Below are 25,196 nucleotides of genomic sequence, written 5' to 3' on the forward strand. Positions count from 1 at the left end.
CAGGATCTTAATCTTTGTGGCATTTCAGGAAGCTAAGAATAAAGAGAGACCATAATATCAGCAGAACCATAAAAAAAAAACACCACACATACATACAAGCCGCTGTTTTTCAATAGTAGCAATATTAGAAAACAAATTGTTTCAATAATTCATGAATTAACTATTAGTACAAGGATAAGGATGAGGGTTGTTGCCAAGCCTCCAGGGAACCCATAATGAAACTGTCTGAAAATATTTGACAGGATTTTCAATGGTGATTTGTGGATTTATTGCCAATTCTGAAAACATGTCTGGATATTCCTAATTTGCGAGCTAAGCTCTAGTAAAAGCACACCTGCCTCATGTTTATAATGATTAACCTTCAATGTGTCTAGATGCAACTTTCTTAGATTCATTACAACACAAAGCAACAAAAAATGATCCTGTGCTGCACAAAGCAGGGCTATCTAAACAGTGGCTCTACTGGGAAAGCGATCCAAACCATTTTCACACCAATTACACCATTATTACCTACCAGCATCTCACAGACTCCACAGAGTATGATGGGTTGCATAACAAATATAACAAAGGGGAGACTCACTTTGGAAGGCTGATCAATTTTAATGTCCTGGGAGTCAGATGCAGAATCAGACTTGGTGCCGCCAGAATTCGGTTTTTCTTTTTTCCGCTTTTGTTTCTTTTTTTTCTTCTTCGCTCCCAAATCCCCTGCAGGACTTCTGGGAAGAAATAAAATGTGTTAAATATAAAGCCCATTGAGTTTTACCAAGGACCAAACACAACATGCCTAGATTTAAAACTAAAAATTTCAGGGTTCAAAATCTGAGGAGAGTTGGGAGCTAGTTAGCTCGTGCTTGTAGCCTAAAAGAGCCTGGTTAGCTTGACACCAACAGCTGCCAGGAGCTACTCATGTCTCACGTTGCCAACAGATCACAACACGTATATATATATACTCTGAATTTAGCCCAATCTATAAACAATACACATCTATAGCATAAGGGCACATACATTATGGACAAAAGTTACGCTTATGTGGAAGCTAGATGTGCGGAACTCTATGTACTAGTCCCCTCGTCCCCAGTGGTAGCCTCTGGTCACTGGTTAATGCTGGATACCCAGGAGCTGCTTTTAGCTCCCGTTTAACTAATCTTAATTTGAATCCCTGAAATTGATAGAACAATTTCAGCCATTTTTATGGGCAAATGGAGTTCAAATAGCACTAGACGCTTTTTCAATTGTTAGGTGTACTATTAGTGTCATGATTCAATCAAGCATGTTTACATTGGAGTACAAGTATGAGTTATCATAGTGCATAAGTCTACAAAAAATTTTAAATAAATTGACAAAGGCTTGCATACCAACAGTGTTACAAAAGAAAGTACTAGGACAAATTGCAATGCCAACTAAATTGTATGCATATAATTCCAAAGGTAAAAGATACAGTAACTACAAGTGAATTGTGCGAGTAGTCCAGTGTCTCTATATGATTGATTCTATCTTGCGCAGTCACTTGTAGAAGTATCAGAGAAAGTGACTCACCTTCTACATCGGGGGGAAGCTTGATTAAATCTTTGTTGTTAATGTTGCAGGTTTCAAGGAAGTCTGGAGCCAAGTAGGGGTTTCGGCTTTAAATTCTCTAATATCTTTTGCAACTTTTGGGGGTTGAGTTACTGTGGATTTTTGAAATTCATTCCTTTATTTCTTCTAGTTTCTAGCATTGGTCAAGGCTCTATCAAAAAACGTCCTCTCTTCCTCATCGAGTTCCCATTGTAGCTCTCCTCCGACTCTCTGTGCAGTAGTGATAGTAAGAACCTTAAGGTCTCTACTGTACTTGGTTCCAACGTACCTAAAGTTGGTTCTATATTCAACATCCTCCAAGAAGAGGCATGGCTCTTTCCTGACCATTAAACCTGCAGGGATGATGTTGGCTTTTAAATATTGACCATGTACGAAAATAAGTTTTACTTTTTTAGTTTTATTATGTCTACACTGTAGGTTCCCCGATCATTACCCATGACATTAAAGAGATGGTGCATTGACGATTTCTAGTGTTTGTTCTTCTCTAAAACTCAAGGTTGAGTTTTCTACCACAGGGGCCGAGATAGTGGCACAAAAAAACAGTTTGAAGGGTCCCTAAAACAGCAGAGGCTGTTACAAGATCTGCACTAAAGAAGGGATATCCCCAACGTTGGTAGGAACTGGGGGAGACCAATACACAAAAAAGGGGGCCGGGGGGTCTGCCAAATATCTATTTAGCAACTTCTTTATACATATTTAATTAAACACATATATTGGCATCTCATTCAAGAAATTGAGATTGTTAGGTGTACTATTATTTGTGAGGGGTCAGAAATGAGAGGCAAACACAAAGCAGTAATGTTCTCAAAATCAGACCTCTTTATTAAAAGAAAAGGATTGGATAAAGGTCTCTGTCCCTATCCGAAATAGAGTTTCCCCTACCTAGGAAACTAGAACTAAAGATCTGTGTCATGTCAAAGTTAAGTAAACTGTCCTTGTGTCCACAATATATCTGACCCTCCCACTAGAAATGAAACTAAGAATTGTAAGGAAAGCTTAAAATGTAAAGCAAATAAATAATCACAAAAAAAATGGTTCCTTCAAAGGAGACGTCCGTGGATCCAGAGGATGGTTGCCTTATTTTCCAAACAATGGTCCCATACAGGATGGTAGGAATGTCCTTTCCATACAACAACTACTCAAAGCTAGCAAAAGCATCTCTTACATACAACAAACACTTCAAGGTTGGCAAGAAATACGTCTCTTCTATACAATAAATGCTTCAATTAGGACCTCCTGGCCTCCCCAGATTCTTTAGATCCCCCTGGTATACTCTCCTGCCAAGAATCTATTAAAATTTCTTAGTCTTTTCCTATACTTTACAAGGATTACCTGGTTCACTCCCCTGCAAAGTATCCCCCTCTGTGCCTCGCAGATCCCCCCAGCCCCCCATATACTCTAGCCAGGTATCTCTCCCCAAAGGTTCACTGCTTGATGTATTAGGATTACCAGGATTTCTTCCAATATTCTCTCAATCTTTCAGTATAGCACAGTTGTACTCTTGCACGGTCTATACTTTATTGGCTTTAGATACTGCTTGTTCCAATTTTCCAAATATTGGCATTTCACATATAGAGACTTGTTCAAGTTATCCTCTTCACCAATGCTCATTTGTTTGTGGCAATATTTGTTCCAACTTTGACCACATTGGCATCTCATATATGGAGACTTGTACAAATTCTGGTTTAACTTCATTAACCCTTATTCTGCTTGTAATCTTTGCTTCAACTTTCCCCATCTTGACATGTCATGCAGGATGATTTGTGCAAATTCAGTCTTTCTGCTTTACTTGGGCGGCATTCAAAATCAACTTTCAATTGTTTCTGCCTGTTGGTACATTGATGAATCATGCAGTCACATCACTGAACCCCAGCCTTAAATCTCCTCCCATGTGGCCAGGGGGAAGGCAGCCGCCAACTGATACTGACCCTGGAGGTTGTATTCTGAGGGTGGATCACAAGGCTGTCAAGAGAAAGAGGGGACTCCAGCAGGAGAGAAGCAGTATTCTTCTATTTCTTGCATCGAAGATCCTTTAAATCTGCAGGTTTTGATGGCATGCTGTCATTATTTAGAACCATTTAATTATAAGACTCTGTAATTGTATTTCTAATGCTTGTATCTGCTTAGATTCACATGCTGTGCATAGGCCGACAGTGGAAGCTGCGGAGTATTACAGTTGTTTTCGAAACTCGAAAAGGGACGTCGACAGAACGTGCCAGTAATACTATCCCTAGTGTGACGTCGACTCTACCCATGATCCCTCACGCGTCGAGGTCCCTCATATTGTTATTTTTCTGACATGAGGTGTAGCACGAGTACAGTTGTATCCAAGCAGATACGTATCAGACAAACTCATAAGCATCCATGCGCCTTCTCTCCAAGGGGAGGGAGGGTGGGTCGCATGTGAATCTAAGCAGATACAAGCATCAGAAATACGATTACGGTGAGTAATGTACCCCTTCTGAGGCTTGTGGAATGTGCTTAGATCACATGCTGTGCATAGATTAGCGAGCAGTCGAAGAAGGAGGAGGAGGTGGGATGCGAGAAGGTTCATGAGCAAATAAATGTCTTAGAACCGCCTGTCCCACTTGTGTATCTGTCTTGGAATGAGCGTCAATGCAGTAGTGCTGAGTGTAAGTATGTAGAGAGCTCCATGTAGCTGCTTTGCAAATACTGTCTAAGGGGACATTTGCAATGAAGGCCAGAGAGGCTCCAGTACCTCAGTGGAGTTGGCCCTTGCCGTAAAAGGCAGTGTCTTGTTTGATAGGGAATAGCACAGTTTGATACATCTGACTATCCACCTAGAGATGGCATTTTTAGAGATGCGATCTCCTTCTCTGCCTGGTGCTATGGAGACAAACAGTTGATCTGTTTTTCTTAGCGGTCTGATCTAGTCTACGTAGTAGAGGACCGCCATCCTCACATCTAGTGTGTGGAGGTTTACCTCAGCAGAGCTTTTGGGTTCTTGGAAGAAAGCCTGTAGGTCAATAGACTGGAATTTGGAAATTAATTTGTCCTTATGTATAGTAAAGAAAGGATCCTGCACTGACAGAGCTTAGATTTCACTGACCCTTCTTATGGAGGTTATGGCTACTAAGAAGACAGTCTTATAAGTCAGGTGTTTGAGACTAGACTTGTGCATAGGCTCAAAGGGTGGTCCCATGAGCTTAGTGAGTACCACATGAAGGTCCCAACCTGGCGCTGGGTTAGAATTTGGAGGGTGCAGTCTCTTCACCCCTTCCATGAATGCTTCGATGACTGGAACCTTCCACCATGAGACCTTATTATGGGAAGTGGTGTAGGCTGATAAAGCAGCCAGGTGTACTTTTAGTGAGTTAAACACTAACCCTGCATCCAGTAAGTGGAGCATATAGGTTAGAATGTTTGAAGGAGTACAAATCAACGGGGTTGATTTGCTTATTCTGGCACCAAATTACGAATTGTTTCCATTTATCATAGTAACTGTGCCTAGTGTTCTGTTTTCTTGACTCTTTCAAGATAGCCATACATCTCTGTGGTAGATTGAGATGTCCGAACTCTATGACTTCAGGAGCCATGCTGCCAAGTTCATAGAGCATGGTTGTGGGTGCACAGTTAGTCCTCCGTGCTGGGTGAGTAGGTTGTACTGGCACAGGAGTTTGATTGGTTCGCACATCGCCAGTCTGTGCAGATGTTGATACCACACTTATCTTGCTCACATAGGAGCAACAAGGAGCGTAAGCAAACTTCCCTGACCAGATCATCCATAGGGCGTTCCCCTTGGAGCCTGGCTGGGGGAACCTGGATGCGAAGTCTGGGCATTGACGATTTTCGGTTGTGGCGAATATGTCTATAGTTGGAAAACCCCATAGAGAGAAGAGGTGTTCTAAGACTTCTTTGTGTAGACACCACTCATGTTCCTCTGGGAGGGGATCTCTGCTCAATTAGTCTGCTAGAGCGTTGAGTTCCCCTGGAACATGTGATGACAGGAAGATTTTCCATCTGAGTGCCCATTTCCAGATTTTCTGTGCAAGTCTGGATAGATTTGGAGAGCGTGTACCCCCCTGTTTGTTGATATAAAACATTGCTGTGGTGCCGTCCGTCAGGATCTGCAAAGACAGGTTTGTTAAATGGGGTTCGAACGCCTGGAGGGTTCTGGGCTGCAGTGTGAGGACCACAGACCCTGGGCTGTGTGGTGAAGGAAGTGAGCCGCCCCCCCACCCTGCCAGTGAGGCGTCCGTTGTGGCCACTGCTTGTATCTGTGGATCGTAGAAGGGTTTCCCCTTTGTCAGGTTTTCTCTCGTCCTCCAGCGAAGATTTTGTACCAGTGTTGGTGAAACGACCACTAGATCGAAACATTGACCGCTTGCCCGAGATCATTGATTCACCAACCACTCGTGTATGGGACGCAGGCACGCGTGGGTAACCAGGTATATGCAAGATGCCATTATGCCTATTAAACACATTGCTTTGCGCACCCTTATATGGCGGCCGGCCTGATGTGGTATTTGCAGTAAAAAATGTCTTATTCTCGCCTCAGAGCGAAAGACCAATCCTTCCTCTGTGTTTAGGATAGCTCCTAGGGACTGCTTGGAAGTGCTTGGCACTAGGCTTGATTTTTTCTCGTGGATTGAGAAGCCCAATTGAAAGAGGAGGTTGATAGTGGTTTGGATGTTTTGTCTGCAGATCAGAGGCGATTCCCCTGTTAAGAGCCAGTCATCCAAGTAAGGGTACAGTGGGATCGCCTAACTGCGCAGGTGCGCTGCCACCACCGCCAGTACCTTGGTGAATACCCTTGAGCCAAGGCTATTCCGAAGGGCAGCACCTTAAATTGGTAGTGTTGGTTCACTATCTTGAAACGCAAGAATCTTATGTGCGCTGGGCACATTGAAATAAGAAAATAGGCCTCTTTCATATCCAGCGTTGCCATGTAATCCCCCCTTTTATAGAAGCAGAATTACCTCTTGTAGCGTACTCATGCGGAACCTTTGTGGCTTGACATACTTGTTCACAGGCCTCAAATCTAATACTGGGTGCATAGTTAGATCCTTTTTTGGCTCAAGGAAGTAAGCTGAATAAATACCCCTGTTTACCTGGTTGGCTGGGACCACTTCTATGGCGTCCTTTAATTGAAGGGCTGTTATTTCTTCTAGAAGGATCTGCTGATGTTCCTCTGAGTGGACCTTTAGTCTTGGGGGTGGTCGCGAGGACGTTGAAGATGTTCTATGCAGTAGCCCCTTGCTACCGTGGACAGCACCCATCTGTCCGAGGCGATACCCTCCCATGCGTGGGTGAAGTTGGAAATGCGTCCTACTGGAGATGCATGGGAGGGTACCTGGAGTGGAATGTCACTTGCTCTGAGGTGAGGTGCGACCTCGAGCTGGGCTCCTGCCTCGATTACCACGACCTCTGATGTCCTCGTGGATAGCCCTGAAAGGCTTGTCCTTGGTTGTTGCCATAGGAACCTTGGCCTTGGTTGTATCCTGATCACCTCGCCCCGAAAACAGCCAAAATTGCTGTCACCTGTTTGCCTCGTGGGCTTGTTTGTGAGCTGACCTAAGGATTTTAGAATGTCAAACTCATCCTTTGCGGTCTTAAGTGCATCTTCTACAGCTTTGCCGAAGAGCACATCAGGTTCCACTGGCATATTTATTAGGGTGGCCTGTGTTTCTGGCCTGAAGCCTGATTGGCGAAGCCATGCGTGTCTTTATAATAGTGCCCTCTGCGATGACTCTCCCTGAATTGTCAGCTTCTTTTGAAATTTGCCTTGAGGAGACAAGTAGACACAGCTCTTCTGTCTGCTGCCACATGAGCTACTGATTTGTGTGGATTTGTGTAATGCGGAAACCGCCTCCCACTTATGTTGTAACTTGCCAAAAGTGTAGCATTATTCGCAATTCTTGTCTGGTAGGCTGCAGAAGAGGTGACTTTTCTGCCAATTGCATAAATCCTCTTGCTCTCCTTATCCGGAGGAAGCCAGGGGTGTGCCTGCTCTCTTTCGTGTGGTGGTAACCACCAAAGAGTCTGGTTTTAATTGGCCTCTTATGTATAAGGGGTCTAAAGTTGCAGGTCTGAAGAGTGCTTCCACACGCGGGTCAACAGGCCGTGTGAAATTAGGTGCCTCAAAAGAAGGTTGGATTCTGCGTTGCACAGATTTTAGCAGTGGGATAAAACTGTCCTACTGTCTTTTTGTCTCTCAATAATTGTTCAGCAAAGTCTCTGTCTTCCTGTACCTCTGGTGTGTCAATGTGGAAGTGTTCTGCCGTCTTGGTTAAGACTTTATTGAGGAAGGGTTGATTATCTACCACTGGAGGGTCCTGATTAATAGGAGAATCTATGGAATAAATGTTCGCTTCCTGGTCTGGGTCCTCATCGCCCCCAGAATACAGTTTGTGTCCTCATCAATAAGTTGAGGGTCAGATGTTTCTACAAATGAAAGATCGTCTTGGGCTTCTGGATCTATTTCAGGGTCATGTAGATCTATAATTTTGCCCTGTGTAGGGGACATCAGAGCGAGCCCTCTTAGTAGGGCGTAGAGAGGAAGAGGGTTGAAAGCCAGAAGCGGCTGAGGTGGGAGGGGTGGACTGAAAACTATGAAGGTAATCTGGATTTTTTTTCAAAGAAATTTGCCATAAAGGTCATTCTTCGCATAACTGTCGATTTCCTGCGAAGACCATTCCTTTGAACTTGGGATTACAGTGTCGGGAATGCCCATATCGCCATTAGTAGGAGGTGTAAGCTTTGGCCTAGAGTCCTTTGGTTTCTCTATGGGCTTGGATAAAATTCCCTTTTGTGAAGACCTGTCCCTAGTAGGACTCTTGTCCCTATGAGGGGTCTTAAAGGATTTTTGTAATGGTGTTTTCCCCACCCTGGGGCCCAGAAGAGTGAGTAACAGACTTTATGGGGCCTGACTTTTTAATAGATGAACGTCGAACTTAAGTGTGGGGGCCGAGGCTTCGTCCGCGGACGAACAACCTTCGGAAGGTGTTTTTTGTGTGACACCCATGCCGTCTTTCAATGTCTTAGCCCTCTCGTGTGGCGATCTTGAACAACATTGCCCAGAGGACCGGCACTCAGTGGACCGTTCACGGGGTGTCAAACGTTGTCGAGTATTCGACTCATCTGTCGAATGTCGACTGGGGCTTGTGTGTTTTGTGGTGTGTGCTTTAGAAGCGCTGCCGGGTGTAGGCCCCACAACATGGCCGCCGGCCTGTCCTACGGGGTCGGGGGCTTGTGCAGCTGAAGCTACTCCGGTGCCCTTGTCGTCCGAAAGTGCGGTGTCGCTACCATCGCTGAAGGCTCCTTCTACCTCCATGGCCTCGAGTTGCCTGGCGTAGTGGGCCCAGCGCTTAGTGGAACAGTCTTTCAACGTCTTAGGCTTGAAGAGCCTGCACGCTTGACAAGACGTTTCGACGTGGTCTCTCGGGAGACACAAGCTGCAAACTAAAAGTTTGTATACCCAGGAGAATGCACTTAAGGCAAAACTTAAATCAAGTGTTTTCCAGAAATGAGATGGCAGCTGGGTGAACAAAGTGTAGGAAGGGGAGAATATGCATTCTAAAATGGCCTAACAATGGCCTCCCGCCTTTCTCCCTACTGTCCGGGCCGAGGCCCGGGGCGGCCTTCCAAGGCCGTACGGTCTATCGCAATGGTCTCAGACAGCAGTATTCTTTCTTCTTCCTCAGCGCAGTGTTACGGCAGTCAATGAAAGGATAGAAAGAGAAACTATCGTAATTTTACAAAGTCAATGGCTTATCGGCGAAAGGAACTCCGCTATACATGTCTGTCTAGCATGGCGGAAAAAAATAATCTGGGGTACCTCAACGCATGAGGGATCATGGGTACAGTGGACGTCACACTAGGGATAGTATTACTGGCACGCCCTGTCAACATCCCTTTTCAACTTTCTAAAACAACAACTAATACTCCACAGCTTCCACTAGATGTCGACCTATGCACAGCATGTGATCTAAGCAGATTCCACAAGCCATAGATATAGATATATTCAGTCTTCATGTGTGCATGATAAGCAGAGAACATAGCTAACATCTAATGTGTATGGCGATTGTAGTCTGCATAAAAATGTCCAACAATGTAACTTGAAATTATTTGGAACTTCCTTGCACTACAAGTCCCAGATAGCATCAAGTACAAAACCTTACTCCTAGGTGATCTTAACCTAGGCTATAATGACCCAAAGGACAAAACAGCAACCTCCTTCCTCAAGGACCTCTCCAACCTAGACTTCACACAAAAAATCCTGTCACCCACCCACTCCAAAGGCAGAACTCTTGACTGGCTGGCCGACCATAACTGTAACTCCTCTATCACATCCAACACATTCCTCCCTTGGACAGATCACAGCTGCATACAATTCTCTATCCCTACGTTACCTACCAGAAAAACACCAGTACATAAATCCGCCACCCTAGCCAGAAGCTCCAAAAAGTTAACTGCAGACAATCTACTCCCCCTTCTCAACACCCCATGCCTCGCCCCTCCTTTCCCTCAAGATCCTAACATCCTAGCAGACATACTCAAGGATACGCTCACCAATGCTATAAACTCCATCGCTCCTCTAGAAGAGAAAAAAGAAAAAAAATCCTTCCACTCAAACGCATGGTTCACAGAGGACCTCCAAGCTCTGCGTGACAAAAAGCGCCAAGCACTTAAAAACTGGCAGGCCAACCCATGCGACATCACCAAAGACTTATTCAAAGTCACTGCAAAAAAATACAAAACCGCCATCTTCAATGCCAAATCTGAATCATACAACCGTCGAATACTAGACTCAAAGTGCCACTCAAGAGAACTCTTCTCTATCTTTAAAGAGCTCACAGTGCCTCCCACTTCCTCTGACGAGATCATCAAGGATGAAGGCTGGTGCAACAGTATCCAAGCCGCCATGCTCAACAAAATAGACCTCTTACAAAACAAAATCCGCGACCACTACAATACCTTGCCAAAACAGAGTCGACACTTAGATTCCCAATCCCATAGCAAAACCACTAACAATCCCAAATTTGCCTTTAAAGAAGTTTCAGAACTAGAAGTCCTGGACATACTGAAACATCTGAAACCATCGACTTGCAAAGCCGATACATGCCCCCCTAAATTAATCAAGGACTGCGCTGAACCACTTGCCCCAATCATTACCGCATTCATTAATGCCTCATTCAAGTCCTGCTCTGTCCCAGACAGTCTTAAAGAAGCCTGGGTGCGCCCACTTCTAAAAAAGCCCACTCTCGACCCCACGATGCCTAACAATTACAGACCTATAACAACTGTCCCCTTCCTTCTCAAGATTCTAGATAAAGTGGCACACAGCCAAATCCAACTATACCTCGAATCTAACTCCATCCTAGGCACCAGACAGTCAGGCTTCCGCAAAGGTCATGGAACAGAGACTGCTTTGCTGGACCTAAAAAACCAAATAACCAAGATATTGGACAAAGGTAAACCCGCCCTTTTACTTCTCCTCGACCTCTCTGCGGCATTCGACCTAGTGGACCACAAGACCCTCACCTCACACCTCTCCCACTCCGCACATTTCTCTGACCAAGCCACCTCCTGGATAACCTCATTTCTTGAAGGGAGGGCCATGAAAGTCTTTTCAAACATTTCGAGCGCAACACCATCCATAATACACTGCGGTGTCCCTCAAGGCTCCTGTACAGCACCTACGCTTTACAATCTATTCACTAAGCCCCTATTCGAGAAACTTGATGCACTTGGGATTGCCTACACCAACTACGCCGACGACACCCAAGTGCTCCTCCCTCTATCAGGCTCATACCACAAAGACGCCCTAGCTCTAAAACTCATATATGCCACCATTCAAGCCTGGATGGCCACTAACGGCCTATGTCTTAACGGGGATAAGACTGAAATCCTTATCCTCGGCCAAAAATCCACACTGGCCAGGCTAGACAGCTGCTATGCCAATTTCAACATCGACAACTGCACTATCCCAGTCCTATCCTCTGTGAAAACGCTAGGGGTCTACATTGATGCAACCCTGTCCATGGACAAACAAGTTAGTGCCATTGTCTCCGCATCTGCACTAAGCACTAAACTCATCAACGCCATTAAACCATTCCTTTCCAAAGAAAACTGCCTTTCAATAGCAAGAGCTACCATAGGCGCTAAACTTGACTATTGCAATGCACTTCTAGCCGGCACCTCTGAAAAAAACCTAAACAAACTCCAGGTCACCCAAAATAACGCTCTAAGAGCAGCATTAAACATCTCCAAAAGGGACCACATCTCACTGGCAAGGCAATCAGTTCACTGGCTCCCTGTCAAAGAACGCATCACCTTCAAGGTACTGACTACTACCCACAAATGTATCCACCACACTGCACCATCATATCTCTCAGACACCATTCTCAGACAGACCTCATCCAGACCTACCAGACTCTGCTACACTAACCAACTCACTGTACCACGCATCCACAAGATTACAGCCGGGGGGCTGGGTTTCCCCTACATAGCACCAAAACTTTGGAATAATCTCCCCCACGCTCTAAGAGCAGAAGGCTCCCTCACAGCGTTTAGAAAAAAACTCAAAACCTCTCTCTTTAACTAAAATTCCTCTACCTACTGCCATTCAGGCACACACTGCTAACTATTGCTACTGCCCAAACTGTATGCATGTATGCCTCTGTATGCTGTAACTAAGACGCGCTTTCCCTGTAACCAGCGCTATTCTGTAACCAGCGCCACGATGCCTCAGGGCTGATTCTGTGCGCTTAACAAATGCGAATAAATAAATAAATAAATAAATACTGAGATGAGGAAAATGAGCAAGGAGCCAATGTGGATGGAATGTGCCATTAACTGTTTGTTTATTTCATTTGTAATGCGCACCAGACCCGGGGGTAACAGGACGCAGCAGTTACGACAGATGCAAAGCTTAAGTTACAATGTTACAGTGTTACAAGAAATAGTCAGGAATACAGCGAATGTACAAGTTGTACATACAAAAGAAACAAACAAGAAATACATTGAATGACTGTACAGACGTAGTACCAGAATGTGAATAGCCCTAAAGTAAGGCCTACAGGTCAGTAGATTTGAGCAAGCTAATGTAGTTGCGGCTAAAATTCATGTAGGGTTGATCTTCTCTAAGTGGGTGTGGCAGAGAATTCCAGAGTTTAGCTGCTTTCAAAGGAAAGCTACAACCACACGTCTTAGCGAGCCTAAATCTAGGAATAGTAAGGCAGTTCCTGTTGCTCAGTCTCACAGGTCTAGTGGAAGTTTTCCTGTGGAATCTGTCCATGAGATAGCTAGGGGCAGCATTGTTGAGTGCTTTGTGAGTGAGGGATGCAGTTTTTAGGAGTATTTTATTATGGGTTGAGAGCCAGTTGTTTTGACGCCTATTTGCTGAGATATGTGATCTTCTGGTCACACCAAGTGCTGCTCTTAAGGCATTGATTTGGAGGATTTGTATCCTCTGAATAGTTGCTTTATTGGTGCCTATGTAGAGGTTGTTGCAATAATCTAGTCTGGAAAGTATTTAGGCTCTAGCTAGGATCAAACAGTCGTTTGATAAGAAGGGTTTGCCGGTCCTGATAAGCTTACAAGAGTAGGCAGTGGCGGAGGCCATTGATTTCACTTGTTTATCGAAGGAGAGGGTGGAGTCAAGGTAGAAGCCAAGGGTCTTTACCTCTTTGGCTACCTTGATGAGGTTTCCGTCAATAGTAAAAGATGAGTATTCTTGGCCTTATTTCTTGAGGTTAGTATGGGTGCCCAGGATAATGAGCTCAGTCTGGTCATCATTCAGGCATAGACCGTGGTTAGCCATCCATGTATAGATGATGATGCAGTCTAGTTGTCAGGATCCAAGTCAGCTGCGTGGGACATTTAAACCTGAGGATTACCTGCAACTGGAGGAACAAAGGAGAGGCGAAAGGCTGCAGAGCGGGAAGTGGGACCGGTGGCAAAAGCAATCCCACAGAGATGATTTGGGAGGAGAGCAGAAAACATTTGCCAGAAGCAGATTGGCGGTGTTCTGGAAAAGAGGAAGCCCGGAGAAGTGGAGTTGAATGGTGCGCAGCGTGGCCAAAGGAGAAGTGGTCCTGCAGAGCTGCCCGGGGTCTAGCAGCGAAGGACTCTGAAGTAGACGTGGAAACCAAACAAAACTCTGCCAAGATGGGGAAGCTGACCCCGTGCAACCTCCTAGTAAAAGCCACACAGTGAACAGGTGAGACACCCTAGACAATTAGGGGGCCCCGGGACGTGAAAACCTGTTAGAAACTATTTGGGAAGCAATTTTGAATACCGACCAAATAGAAGTGAAACAAATAGGCAAATATGGTACAATTATCCCAATACGAGAGGTCAGATGGGGGAAACCTGGAACCATCATTGCATAAGCCACAATACATGACCAAAAGAGAACAAAGGGGCAAATATGGTACCAGTCTCCTGACATGAGAGGTCAGTTGGGGGAAACCTGGAACAAGCATTGCCAACAGAGATTGAAAGACGGTTTGATAGACAGAGCATTAACAAAGCCTCAGACATGGGGTGGCAGTATGGGGGAAATTGGTGCAAGTAATAACTGAAGGCAACAAAGTTGTGCTATTGAAGAAGTACAATTGTGTGATACTTAAGGTGAAGATGAATGATACAGAAAGACCTGATAAGACCATCATGTAGTGAACTTTTTTGGAAAGACCTGTCAGGAGAGTACACCAGGGGTCTGTGTGAGCCAAAAGGGGAGATATTCCTGGCAGGAGAGTAAACCAGGATATCAAGAGTTTCAGTTGAGAAGTTCCCCGGCAGGAGGGTGTACTGGGAAAATGTACTTTGAATTGGTGTGTTGAAGAGAAACTGCCATTCAGTTGTTGTTTCAATTGACCATTTTGTCAACCAAAGAATTTGAAAAGACTTGCCTTTCGACATACTTTAATTACTACTGACATTTGTTAATCATCCTGAAAAATAGGAAAAACTTTCCTTTGCAATATTCCAATCAATGCTGTGGAAAAGAAATTCCGTTTTGCCATCTTGGAAGACTAGGAGAGACTTCCTTTGTTATATTCCAACCAGGGTTGTAGAAGGAACATTTGTTTTGCCATCCTGAGGAGAGTATTCGGTAAAAGACATTTGTATTGCCTTTTAGAGACCGGTCTTAAAATAGAACATTGTGAACAGTTATCCTGAAATAATCCAAGGGGAAGGGAGCCGACCCCCGGACACAAGTATTGTTTTGGCTAAAGTTATGCATGTTCTTGCACATTTCTGTTGAGTTGAAATTTCAAACGTTCACTCTATGATATGACATTTGTAACGCACCTATACACAAGTGTTTCAAGGCGCAACGAGGCAAGGAAGGGGAACAGAGTGAGGACATAGACAATGATCTTACTAGGCCAAGTGACATTGAGATTGCGCAAGGGGAGGATGGGAGGGGAAGTGCCAAGGGGTGTGGGGGGGCAGTGCTGTACATGGGCTCAAAACAATAACAAGAAGTGCGGCCAGCAGGTGGCAGGTGCAAGGGTAAGTGCAGACAGCAGGTGTCCAAAAGTGCAGGTAGGGGGACTGTAGAGTTACAGGCCCAAGTGCAAGGGTTGCCGGGAGGCAGTGCAGGTGAGCAACTGGGCGGGCAGGGACCTGGGCCCGAATCAGAGGGTAGCCAGGTGACCAGTGCAGTATCAGACAGGAAATCAGTAGGGGAGAGGAAGACTGAAGGCGAAGCAAAGGAGGAAGGTCTTGAGGTGCTAACGGAACCAAAGATGGTTCTCCTCAAGTTCCAAGGAGGCTGTTCCAGAGGGAGGCCCCAGCTGAAGAAAGATCTACCACCAACTTTTTGCTTGGAGAAGCGACGGACCCTGAGGGAGTTGGAGGAGCAAAGAGCGCGAGTAGAAAGGTATTTGCAAAGAAAGTTAGAGGTATTGAGGACCAAGGCCCCAGAAGGCCTTGTGGACAATGCAGAGGGTCTTGAACTTAATCCTTGCAGCCACTGGAAGTCAATGCAGAGATTTCAGTGCTGGAGAGAAACAATCCCTGGGCTTGAGGCCAAGGAAAAGTCGTGCAGTTCTGTTCTGGATGAGTTGCAGAGGGCGCAGAGTAGAAGCAGGCAGATTTAGATAGAAATGGGCTGTTGCAGTAGTCCAGCCTAGAGAACCAGAGCTCTAGAGACAGTGAGCTTCTGAGGGAAGGAGTGGAAAGGAAGAATACCTCTGAGGAGATGTGAGGAGAAAAGGAGAGTGTGGAGTCGAAGATGACCCTGAGGTTCTTAGACTCACAGGTGGAGCAGGAAGTGGGCCAAGGGAGGCTGGCAAGAGAGCGACAGGAAAGGAGGGTGCAGGTCTGCCGATGAGGAGAATCTCCGTATTACTGGAATTAAGGCAGATCGTTGGCGGCACACCACTCCTGGATAGCAGACAGAGGAGAGAAGGAGAAGACGTGGCAGAGGGGAGCCTGAAAACGAGCAGCGTCATCTGCATAGCACTGAAAGTTGGAGCAGAGAGCAGCAATTCCGGTGGACGAGAGGTGCCAGGTATCGGTTGAACAGCCAGGGAGAGAGGTTAGACCCCTGGGAAACACCACAGGTAGAGAGTGAGATAGAGGGAAGGAAGCACCCAAGTTGGACCTGGGAGGGTCGATCAGAGGAACTCTTTGCACTCTTTGATTGTACAGGTTAGTGTGAGGGTCGGATTTAGGTTAGACACAAAGTCAGCCTGCTTTAGTTTCATAGGAAGGGACATTTACATTAGGATAGGGAAAGTTAGGCCTTTATCCAAACCCCTGTCAATAAAAACCGAATGTTGAGAATATTACCACTTTGTGTCCGCCTCTCATTTTGGACTCTTGACGACACCCGAGGTTCCCACCATCACTGGGCCAACTCACCAGTGTTTTCCAACCAGTGGCACACAGCTGCAGCGAAATCCTTACTCGGGAATGGCTGCTAACGCTATGTAGACCCGGTTTCAGCTTGCCTACAAGCTCTTGCTGGTGAAGCAGTTATCAGGCACGCCCACTCCCTGCTGATGCCGGCTCTGGAGTGGCTCTTCTTACTTGTACAAACCGTTCTTTTGAATATTGGGACGTTATACAGCAAGGTAATTATGGTGTAGGTTTGCTTCCTTGAAGACCTATGATTTTCAGATAAGCGTAAGCAACGTGGCCACAAAATCAGGTAACAAGGAACAAATCACACTATGCATGGACCCTTTCTGCAATATATAGCTTCCACTGATACATTTCCATCTCACTTTCTTTTCTCCACTACATATGAATACGGTATGTTGTTTGATGCGTCCAAGTTAATTATGTATATACATTTATTATGCACAAAGTGCCCAGGCCCTGAAGACTGACGCTGTCGGAAAAGCATCGGCAATTTCTAATAATGGCACTGATTAGATTCACCTTTTGCCTCCTAACAATTAAAATTGTAAGCAAAATATAGATCATATGAGTCCCATTTCTTTTCATCACCAACAATCCCGATATATATATATATAAAATGCATTACTTGCCGTAAAAGCATTTCTGATGGTTGTATCTGCTTAGATTCACATGCTGTGCATAGGTCCGACATCCAGTGGTCACTGCGGAGTATTGCATTTTGTTTTTCGTAGTCGAAAAAGGGGACGTCGACAAGGCATGTCTGTAACACTATCCCTATAGTGACATGCGTTGTACCCATAATCCCTCACGCGTCGAGGTCCCTCTGTTTGTATTTTTCTGCCCTGAGGGAGCCTTCTAGACGTGAGTGAGTACAGAAAAGAGAGAGATGTAGAAAAGGATGTCTATGTTCCTTCCATCCGAGCGGGGAGGAAGGGTGGGCGCATGTGAATCTAAGCAGATACAACCATCAGAAATGCTTTTACGGTAAGTAATGCATTGTCTTCTTATGTTTGTTAATCTGCTTAGAATCACATGCTGTGGGGGGCGCTGTTGCGCCGAAGTAAGATGGCCGCCTAGCTGCGGAGCTCCGAGCTGGAAGAGCGTACAATCCCTTGAAAAGCACTCTTCTGCTCTGGTTATCCTCCCGTGTGCGGGCGGTGCTTCATCTTCAACGCATCCGCTGCACTACTGCGGATTTCTGGCCCCCGCGGCCCCTCCTGTGGACCGTACTGCTGCCCTCTACTCTGCCGGGGTCTTATTGCGCCTGGCTGCCCGCACGCGGCTCCACCGGCTGCGGCTCTCCCATCCACTTCAGGACGCGGCGCTGCGGGCTGCTGTGGGGGAGGGGCGCCAGAGTCCTCCTCGCCGGCCGGGGCTGGCCGGCTCCCGCGCTCCATCCTCGGCCTCATCGCTCCTCCTGTGGATCACACGCACCCTGCCTGGACCTGTGGCAGCCTGTATGGTCCGGCTCCCGCGGCGCCCATGACACCATACGGCCTGGCTCCCTGTCGCGGGCCGCGGGGAGTGGACCCCTCACCGCGGACACCCACTTCTCCGTTCCGCTTACCTGCGGCGCCCCCCCTACCTGCGGCACCCGTGACGCCGTACTGCCTGGCCCCCTCTCTCGAGCCGCGGGGAGCGGACCCCCCACCGCGGACACCTGCTTCTCCGATACCTGCTTACCTGCGGCGCCCCCCCCTCCAGCGGGGCGCGCCCTCTCTGATCCGCGACAAGGTAGGGGGGTTCGGGGGGGGCCCGCTTGGTGTTGCTCCCGTCTGCTGCGGGCCTGGGCTGCGACCGAGCCTACGGGCCACGCTTACCACGGTGCTGCCCCCTGCCCGCTCCTGTGTTCTCGGCCTGCACTGACCTTGGTTCCTGAGCCCCAGCGGACACTTATTTTGGGACACCACAGCTCTCTCCGGCCTCCATCTCACCTGCACCCGTCCCCCTCCCCCAACTCTGGATCTGATCCCCTTGCTGGGCGGCCCTCGTGTAATACCCCTCTCAGCGCTACTTTTGGCCCACAAACAATTGGCTCTCCTCACCAGCCGACCCACTACTAACCAACTCCGTGGGCTCTCCAGCACTCCCAGGCTTCTGCCGGCGGCCGCCAATAACCCCAGAGCACTCCTGGAGCAGGGGTCCTAACCCCCTACAATTACTGAGCTCCCCCTACACACCACTGGCAGCCTCACTTCAGATCTACCCCACTGGTCCTGGACCCGGCGGTCTCACCCGCTGTTCTCTGTTGGGGACCCCTGGTTCTCCCCCAAACTCGTCAGCTGCTCTCCATACCTTCCCTCCTCCCCACCTGGCCGCCCTACGGGTCGCCTATTGGAAGGCCTCCTGCCACACCTGCATCTGATCCTGGACACCAGACGCGTCCTATCGCCATGACCAAAGGAGCCGGTTCTAACAAGAGGCAGGCCCCGCTAAATATGTTTGCTAAAACTCCCTCCAAGCCGCTAGCCGAAGAGGCGCCAGTCATTGCAATGCCCTCTACCTCAGACGACTCGGAGAAAATGATGGAATACATGCGAGAGGGTTTTACCGCGCTCCACACTAAGCTGGACGATATGAACGGGACCATCTCTTCCATAAAGGCCCATATCGAAAAAACAGACAGCAGGGTCGCCGAGATCGAGACTAGGGTCAGCACCGCAGAGGACGACCTGGTCTCCCTTCGCACAGCTGTGACCACCCTGACCAACCGGGTCTCTATGGTCGAAAAGAAAAACGACGACCTTGAATCCCGCTCCAGGCGGAATAACCTACGCATTGTTGGCATTCCCGAGGACGATATCAGGGAGCCCATGGAGGACTACGTGGAACGCACCCTTTTGACCCTCCTGGATAGCCCCAACCTCTCGGCACAATTCGCAGTGGAGCGAGCTCACCGCTCTTTGGCCCCTAGACCCAGGCCCGGTGCCCCACCCCGCCCTATCATTGCCAGAATCCTCAATTTCCGTGACCGCGATGCCCTACTCCGGGCGGCCAGGGCCAAGGGCGAGCTTCATCTTGGGGCTGCAAGGATACACTTGTACCCGGATTACTCTGTGGCTGTGCAGCAGGAACGTAAGACCTTCCTTGCGGTGAAAAAGAGACTCCGGGACCTAGGGGTCAAGTACTCCATGCTCTTTCCCGCCAAACTGAGGATTGTACACTCTAATCAAACACACTTTTTCACTATCCCCGAAGTAGCCTCGAAATTTATAGATGAACACTTTCCGGGTTGATGTAGACAATGTTGATATGGGTTGTATGGTTTCTCAATGATTCTGTTGTAATTGGCCCGCGGGGTGGGGCCGCCACGGCGCTCCCCCCCGCGCGATGGCCCCTATTCATCGTACTTTATAGTAGTTCATGTTGCTGATGTCGTTTCATCTCCTATCTGTCTCGGTGTATTTCGCACCCTGCTACTGTCCCGCTCACTGTAATTACCATCTCTCAGGGGTCCCTTCCCGGAGTCACCCGACATTTCACTCCATTCACTTTGCTCGCTGTGACCGTGGGACCCATGTCCCTTCTAGCTAAATACACACCCAACTATGTGGTTACCACGTCCTATCACACGGCGACATCCCAACCTCTGCTGGGCCCACTTTTTCACAGATCTGGACCCGAGGTAACCCGCATACACTCTAAATGCCCTGCCTAATCCTACTACGTAGCATAACTCTCCTTATGCTCTCCCGGTCCAGCGCGCCATTGCCCGGCCGCAAGCAGACCCCCTGGCGTGGATGCCTAAAAGTTTACGTTTGTTGTGGTTGTGTTTGGGTCTCGTCCTTCCGATTGGGGGAGGGATGTGGGTGGGAGGTAATTTGGGAATGTTATGGTTTGTAAAACTCTTGACAGCCTTCAGAGGCACCACGTGCAATCAATTCACACATATGGTCGGAGGACCGCATACTCCATGGGTACACACCGTTCACCTTACTAGAATCCACTCTTATCTATTCCACCATCACCCCTTCAAGTATGGCTGATACAACTCTTATGAGTTGGAACGTCAGGGGTCTGGGCAACCATAAAAAGATGCGACAGATTCAGCTTCACGCCGAGCGCCACGGAGTGAAGATCCTGTGCCTGCAGGAAACTCACGCTCGCTCCGAACACTGAGCGGTTTGCCAAGCAATGGGGCCCCCAGAGGTATTATACTAAATTACTCCACCCAGAGCCGGGGCACCCTCACCCTAATACATAAAAGCCTGAAGTTTACATGTCAGCACTCTCACACAGACCCACTCGGTAGGTTTGTGCTCATCACCGGTATATTGCAGCAACAGGAAATTGCCATTCTGAACATATATGGTCCCAACATCGACGACCCTGACTTCTACCTCCACCTGGCCACTTTGCTCGAGAGCTACCCTCTAATTCCCATTCTATGGGGCGGTGACTTCAACACGATACTAGATGTCAACCTTGATAGATCGGGTTCTCGCCCCCGCCAACTCTCTAGGTCAGCATATTCCATCCTTACCTCGCTCCCCCGCTTGCCGTTGGTAGACGCCTGGCGCCTGATGTACCCCGATGACCGTACATACTCCTACTCCTCAGTGCATGACTCCCACTCCAGGATAGATAGGTGGCTCGTCACAGATATACTCGTTAGATGCATCACCCACTTAGCCATACTCCCCAGGACGCTATCGGACCATTCACCTGTACTAATCTCTTTGAACTGGGGATTAGATCCCAATAAAACTAGACAGTGGAGGCTGAGCCCCCACTCGCTTCTTGACCAAGTTTTTGTGTCTGAGCTTGAGACCTCTATCGAGGAATATTTCGAGTTTAACTTACACTCTGTCCCAACACACGCGGTGCTATGGGAGGCCTTTAGAGCACACACTAGAGGGGTTGACATCTCCAAGTGCAGTGGCATACTTAGGGACATTCGGGCCGATATCGCTGTTTGCGAATCGGCCCTCTCCGTCTATGAATCCCAATACGCGGATGACCACTCCCCGGCCACACTTGCGCTCCTGGGCTCTGAGTTGGACAAGTTTCGTGGCCTTGCTGAGCACGAGGTCAGGTTCCTAGATTCCCCCCAATCAGCGAGAAAATATGGTGAGGGTGAACGACCCGGCAGAATGCTGGCTAGACTATTGCGCCGCGAGTTCGGGGCCCCTCATATCCCGGCCATTTCCAGACCAGATGGCACACTTGCCACCTCCCCTCAGGACATCAATTCCGAGTTCCTCGCATTCTACACTTCCCTGTACTCGGAGGTAGACAGTTCCCAGGTCTCCGACATTAACTCCTTTTTAGAGAGTTTTCCTCTGTCAGTTTTGTCGGACAACACTAGCGCCTCCCTCGAGAAGCCTTTCACCTTAGAGGAAATTGTTGAGGCCATTGAGTCACTGGCATCCGGTAAATCCCCCGGCCCCGATGGGATCCCGATGGACTTCTATAAGCTATTCAAGACCCAATTGGCGCCGCACCTACTAATGCTCTGGGAACAATCGTGCGACAGGGGCATTCTCCCACCGTCCCTCCGGGAGGCATTGATTACAGTGCTCCTTAAACCAGGAAAAGACCCTACGCAGTGCGGCTCGTACCGTCCCCCCTCTCTGATTAATAGTGACATTAAGATATTTGCCAAGCTACTTGCTAACCGCTTAGCCCCATACATGTCCCACATTATCCATCCAGATCAGGCCGGCTTCGTCCCCGGCAGATCCACCTCCCTAAATCTGAGGAGACTTTTCAATGTGATCACTAGGATCGACCCTGCCACCCAGGCTGTGGCGGCTGCATTGGACATGCAAAAAGCTTTTGATTCAGTCTCATGGGAGATACCTATGGTGTGTTCTAGAGAAATGTAACTTCGGTCCTAACTTTTGCACCTGGATAAAGCTCCTTTACACCGCCCCGTCCGCCAAAGTCCGCACAGAAGGTAGGTGCTCCTCCCCCCTCCACATTTTTAGAGGTACACGCCAGGGATACCCCTTCTCCCCGCTTATCTTTGCAATTGCCATGGAGCCCTTTGCTGACATGATTAGACAGTTGCACTCGCACAGAGGGTTGCGCACATCTGGCCAGACCGACATAATCTCCCTCTACGCAGACGATACCCTCCTGTATGTCCGATCCCCTGTAGCCAACCTTCTGCCCATACTGAGGGATGTGGCCCGTTTCGGTGACATATCCGGTCTGAGGATTAAGTGTTCTAAATCTGTATTGTTTCCGCTCACAGACTTCACACAGGCTCCCCCCGAGCTTCATGGGTTCAACTGGTGTCCCAATAGCTTCACCTACCTAGGTGTGGTGGTCTCCCGGCACACACCCCAGCTGCGCGATGACAACTTCCACACCTATCTAACTACCCTTCAGGCTAAGGCCACCAGCTGGACTAAACTCCCCCTCTCGCTTGCGGGCAGGATTGGTATACTGAAATTGATTGTATTACCCCAATTACTGTACCGATTTACTAATCTACCTCTTTGGCCAGGGGATAACTTTTTTCGAATGCTTCGCAGCATATGTAACACCTTCCTGTGGCACTCCGGAGCTGTCCGCCTCAAATTCTCCACGCTATCCGCCCCTAAGGCGTTAGGTGGTTTCGGCGCTCCCAATTTTGTCAGATACTGGGTGGTGGCCCAGTCACAGTTTGCGGCATTTTGGTTCAACACTGTCGACCCCCCCCCCACATGTTCGCCTTGAGAAGTTGTCTGTCTGACCGGGTGATAGGTTCCCTGACCCTCCAACCGATCCTTCCTGATCCGAACTCTGCGAATCCAGTGACCAGCACATCCCTGGCCCTTTCCAAATTCTGGACCATGGTTGACACTCCCAGCCCGTTCCACGGGGACCTCCCACTGTGGAACTTCTTGCCCGGTGTCCCGCACGTTCCACTCTCAGTGGTCAACCGCTGGGCTACTGCAGGCTTCCTGACTCTGCGCGATGCCTTTGAGCAGGGGAATTTTATAGAATGGTCTGACCTTCCCCCCTCACTCAGGCGCTGACCCTCGGTGTGGCTACAGTACTCGTCACTCCGTGGACACCTTAAAGCCAGATATTCAGACTTCCCCGCCTTGCCTCCCGATGAACCGATAGTAGAGGAGCTCTGCTCCTATCTTTCCTTCACAGGCAAAGTGTCGAGGCTCTACACCTTACTTCAGTCCAGAGCGGCCCCCCACTTCACCGAGCTTCGTCGCAAATGGGAGCGGGATCTCGGCTCGGCGATCACTGATGAGGTGGGCTCGTATGTGCGCCCGCACTCACGAGGTTTCCTACAACACTAAATTTAAACTCATCCAATTCAAAATCCTGCACAGGTATCATTATACACCTATGAGACTTCATCGTATCTCCGATGCTAACCCCCCCTCCTGTCCCAGGTGTGGCGCAGACCAAGCCTCTTACATGCACATGCTGTGGCTCTGCCCCCGGTTAGCCCAATTTTGGCTAGATATTTGCTCTACATTATCCGACATTCTAGAACACCCGATAACCCCTACCCCACTGCATTGTTTTTTCCATGATTTCCCTCAGTTGTCTCGTGACTCTAGGAAACTGGCAGGTCTCTGTATGCTGCTGGCAGTTCGCTGTATATTATTATGTTGGCTCCGCCCTAGAGCGCCTACCTATACACAATGGCTTGGTTCGGTCACATGGGCTCACGACACCGAGCAGTCCTGGAGTGCGATGCAGCGCTCCCGCTCCAGGCCGAGGGATGTCTGGCTGAAATTGCGAGACTATATTGCTGCCCTGGCCTCACCATCAACTTCCGCCACTGCCTCCCCAGGCGGTCCCCCATAGTGGATGTCATGTTAAAATATATGTGTTAATAACCTGTATTCTCGGTTTTCCTAAAAGGTCACTTCTTTGATACGAATTGTATTGCCTAAAGAATTTTCATTGCGCGCTTTCTGCACTGGTGCCATGTGGCTCCCTCTGTTTTTTCTTTGTTGTGCTGTCAAGTCAATAAAAAGAAGTTAAAAAAAAAAAAAAAAAAAAGGAATCACATGCTGTGCATAGACTAGCGAGCAGTACCCGGAGTTGGAGGTGGGTTGTGAGAAGGAACAGTAGAGAAAAGATGTCTTAATACTGCTTGTCCCACCTGGGAATCAGATCTAGAGTGGGCATCTAGACAGTAGTGTTTTGTAAAGGTGTGTACAGAACTCCAGGTTGCCGCTTTGCAGATGGACTCAAGGGGAACATTTGCAATGAATGCTATGGATGCCCCAGTGCCTCGAGTAGAGTGTGCTCTTGGCTTGAAGGGTAGTTCTCTCTTAGCAAGAGTGTAACAGAGTGATGCATTGTACAATCCATCTAGATATAGTGGATTTTGAAACTGCATCTCCTTCTCTTCCTGCTGCCACCGAAACAAAGAACTGGTTAGTCTTTCTCGGTGGACTAGTTCTTTCCATGTAAAACATGACAGCTCTGCGCACATCAAGTGTATGCAGGCTTTTTTCTCCTAGATTTGAAGGATTTTGAAAGAACGTTGGTAGTTCTATAGACTGGTTGACATGGAATTTGGAGATGAATTTCGGTGCGAACCTTGGGTGTGTGCGTAGAACCACTTTATCCTTGTGAACTGTTACAAAGGGGTCTAAAACCGAAAGGGCCTGTAGTTCACTTACTCTCCTAATGGAGGTAATAGCGATTAGGAAAGCAGTCTTAAGAGTGACATCTTTAAGAGTTGCCTTGTGCATGGGTTCAAAGGGTGACCCCATGAGCCTGGTGAGTACCACATTTAGATCCCAGCTAGGAGCTGGGTTTGCTATTGGAGGGTGTATTCTCTTTACCCCTTCCATGAAGGCTTTGAT

General features: G+C 48.0%; 1 protein-coding gene across 5 annotated transcripts in view; it reads right to left on the reverse strand.

Annotated features, from left to right (window-relative positions):
- NMT2 (N-myristoyltransferase 2) overlaps nt 1-25,196 on the reverse strand; it is a 1,164,729-nt gene that overhangs the window by 1,041,353 nt on the left and 98,180 nt on the right. For 4 of the 5 annotated variants that reach the window (XR_011303356.1, XM_069648401.1, XM_069648402.1 and 1 more), the window contains exon 2: nt 581-716. Coding sequence is in view for 4 of the 5 variants with exons in the window: in XM_069648401.1 (XP_069504502.1) it covers nt 581-716 (136 nt within the window). In the remaining variant the exon portion in view is untranslated. The remainder of the gene's footprint in view (nt 1-580; nt 717-25,196) is intronic. The other variant, XM_069648400.1, reaches the window with a different exon arrangement.

This window comes from Ambystoma mexicanum, chromosome 2q (assembly GCF_040938575.1).
Source record: "Ambystoma mexicanum isolate Mex_15411 chromosome 2q, UKY_AmexF1_1, whole genome shotgun sequence".
Taxonomy (NCBI): Eukaryota; Metazoa; Chordata; class Amphibia; order Caudata; family Ambystomatidae; genus Ambystoma; species Ambystoma mexicanum.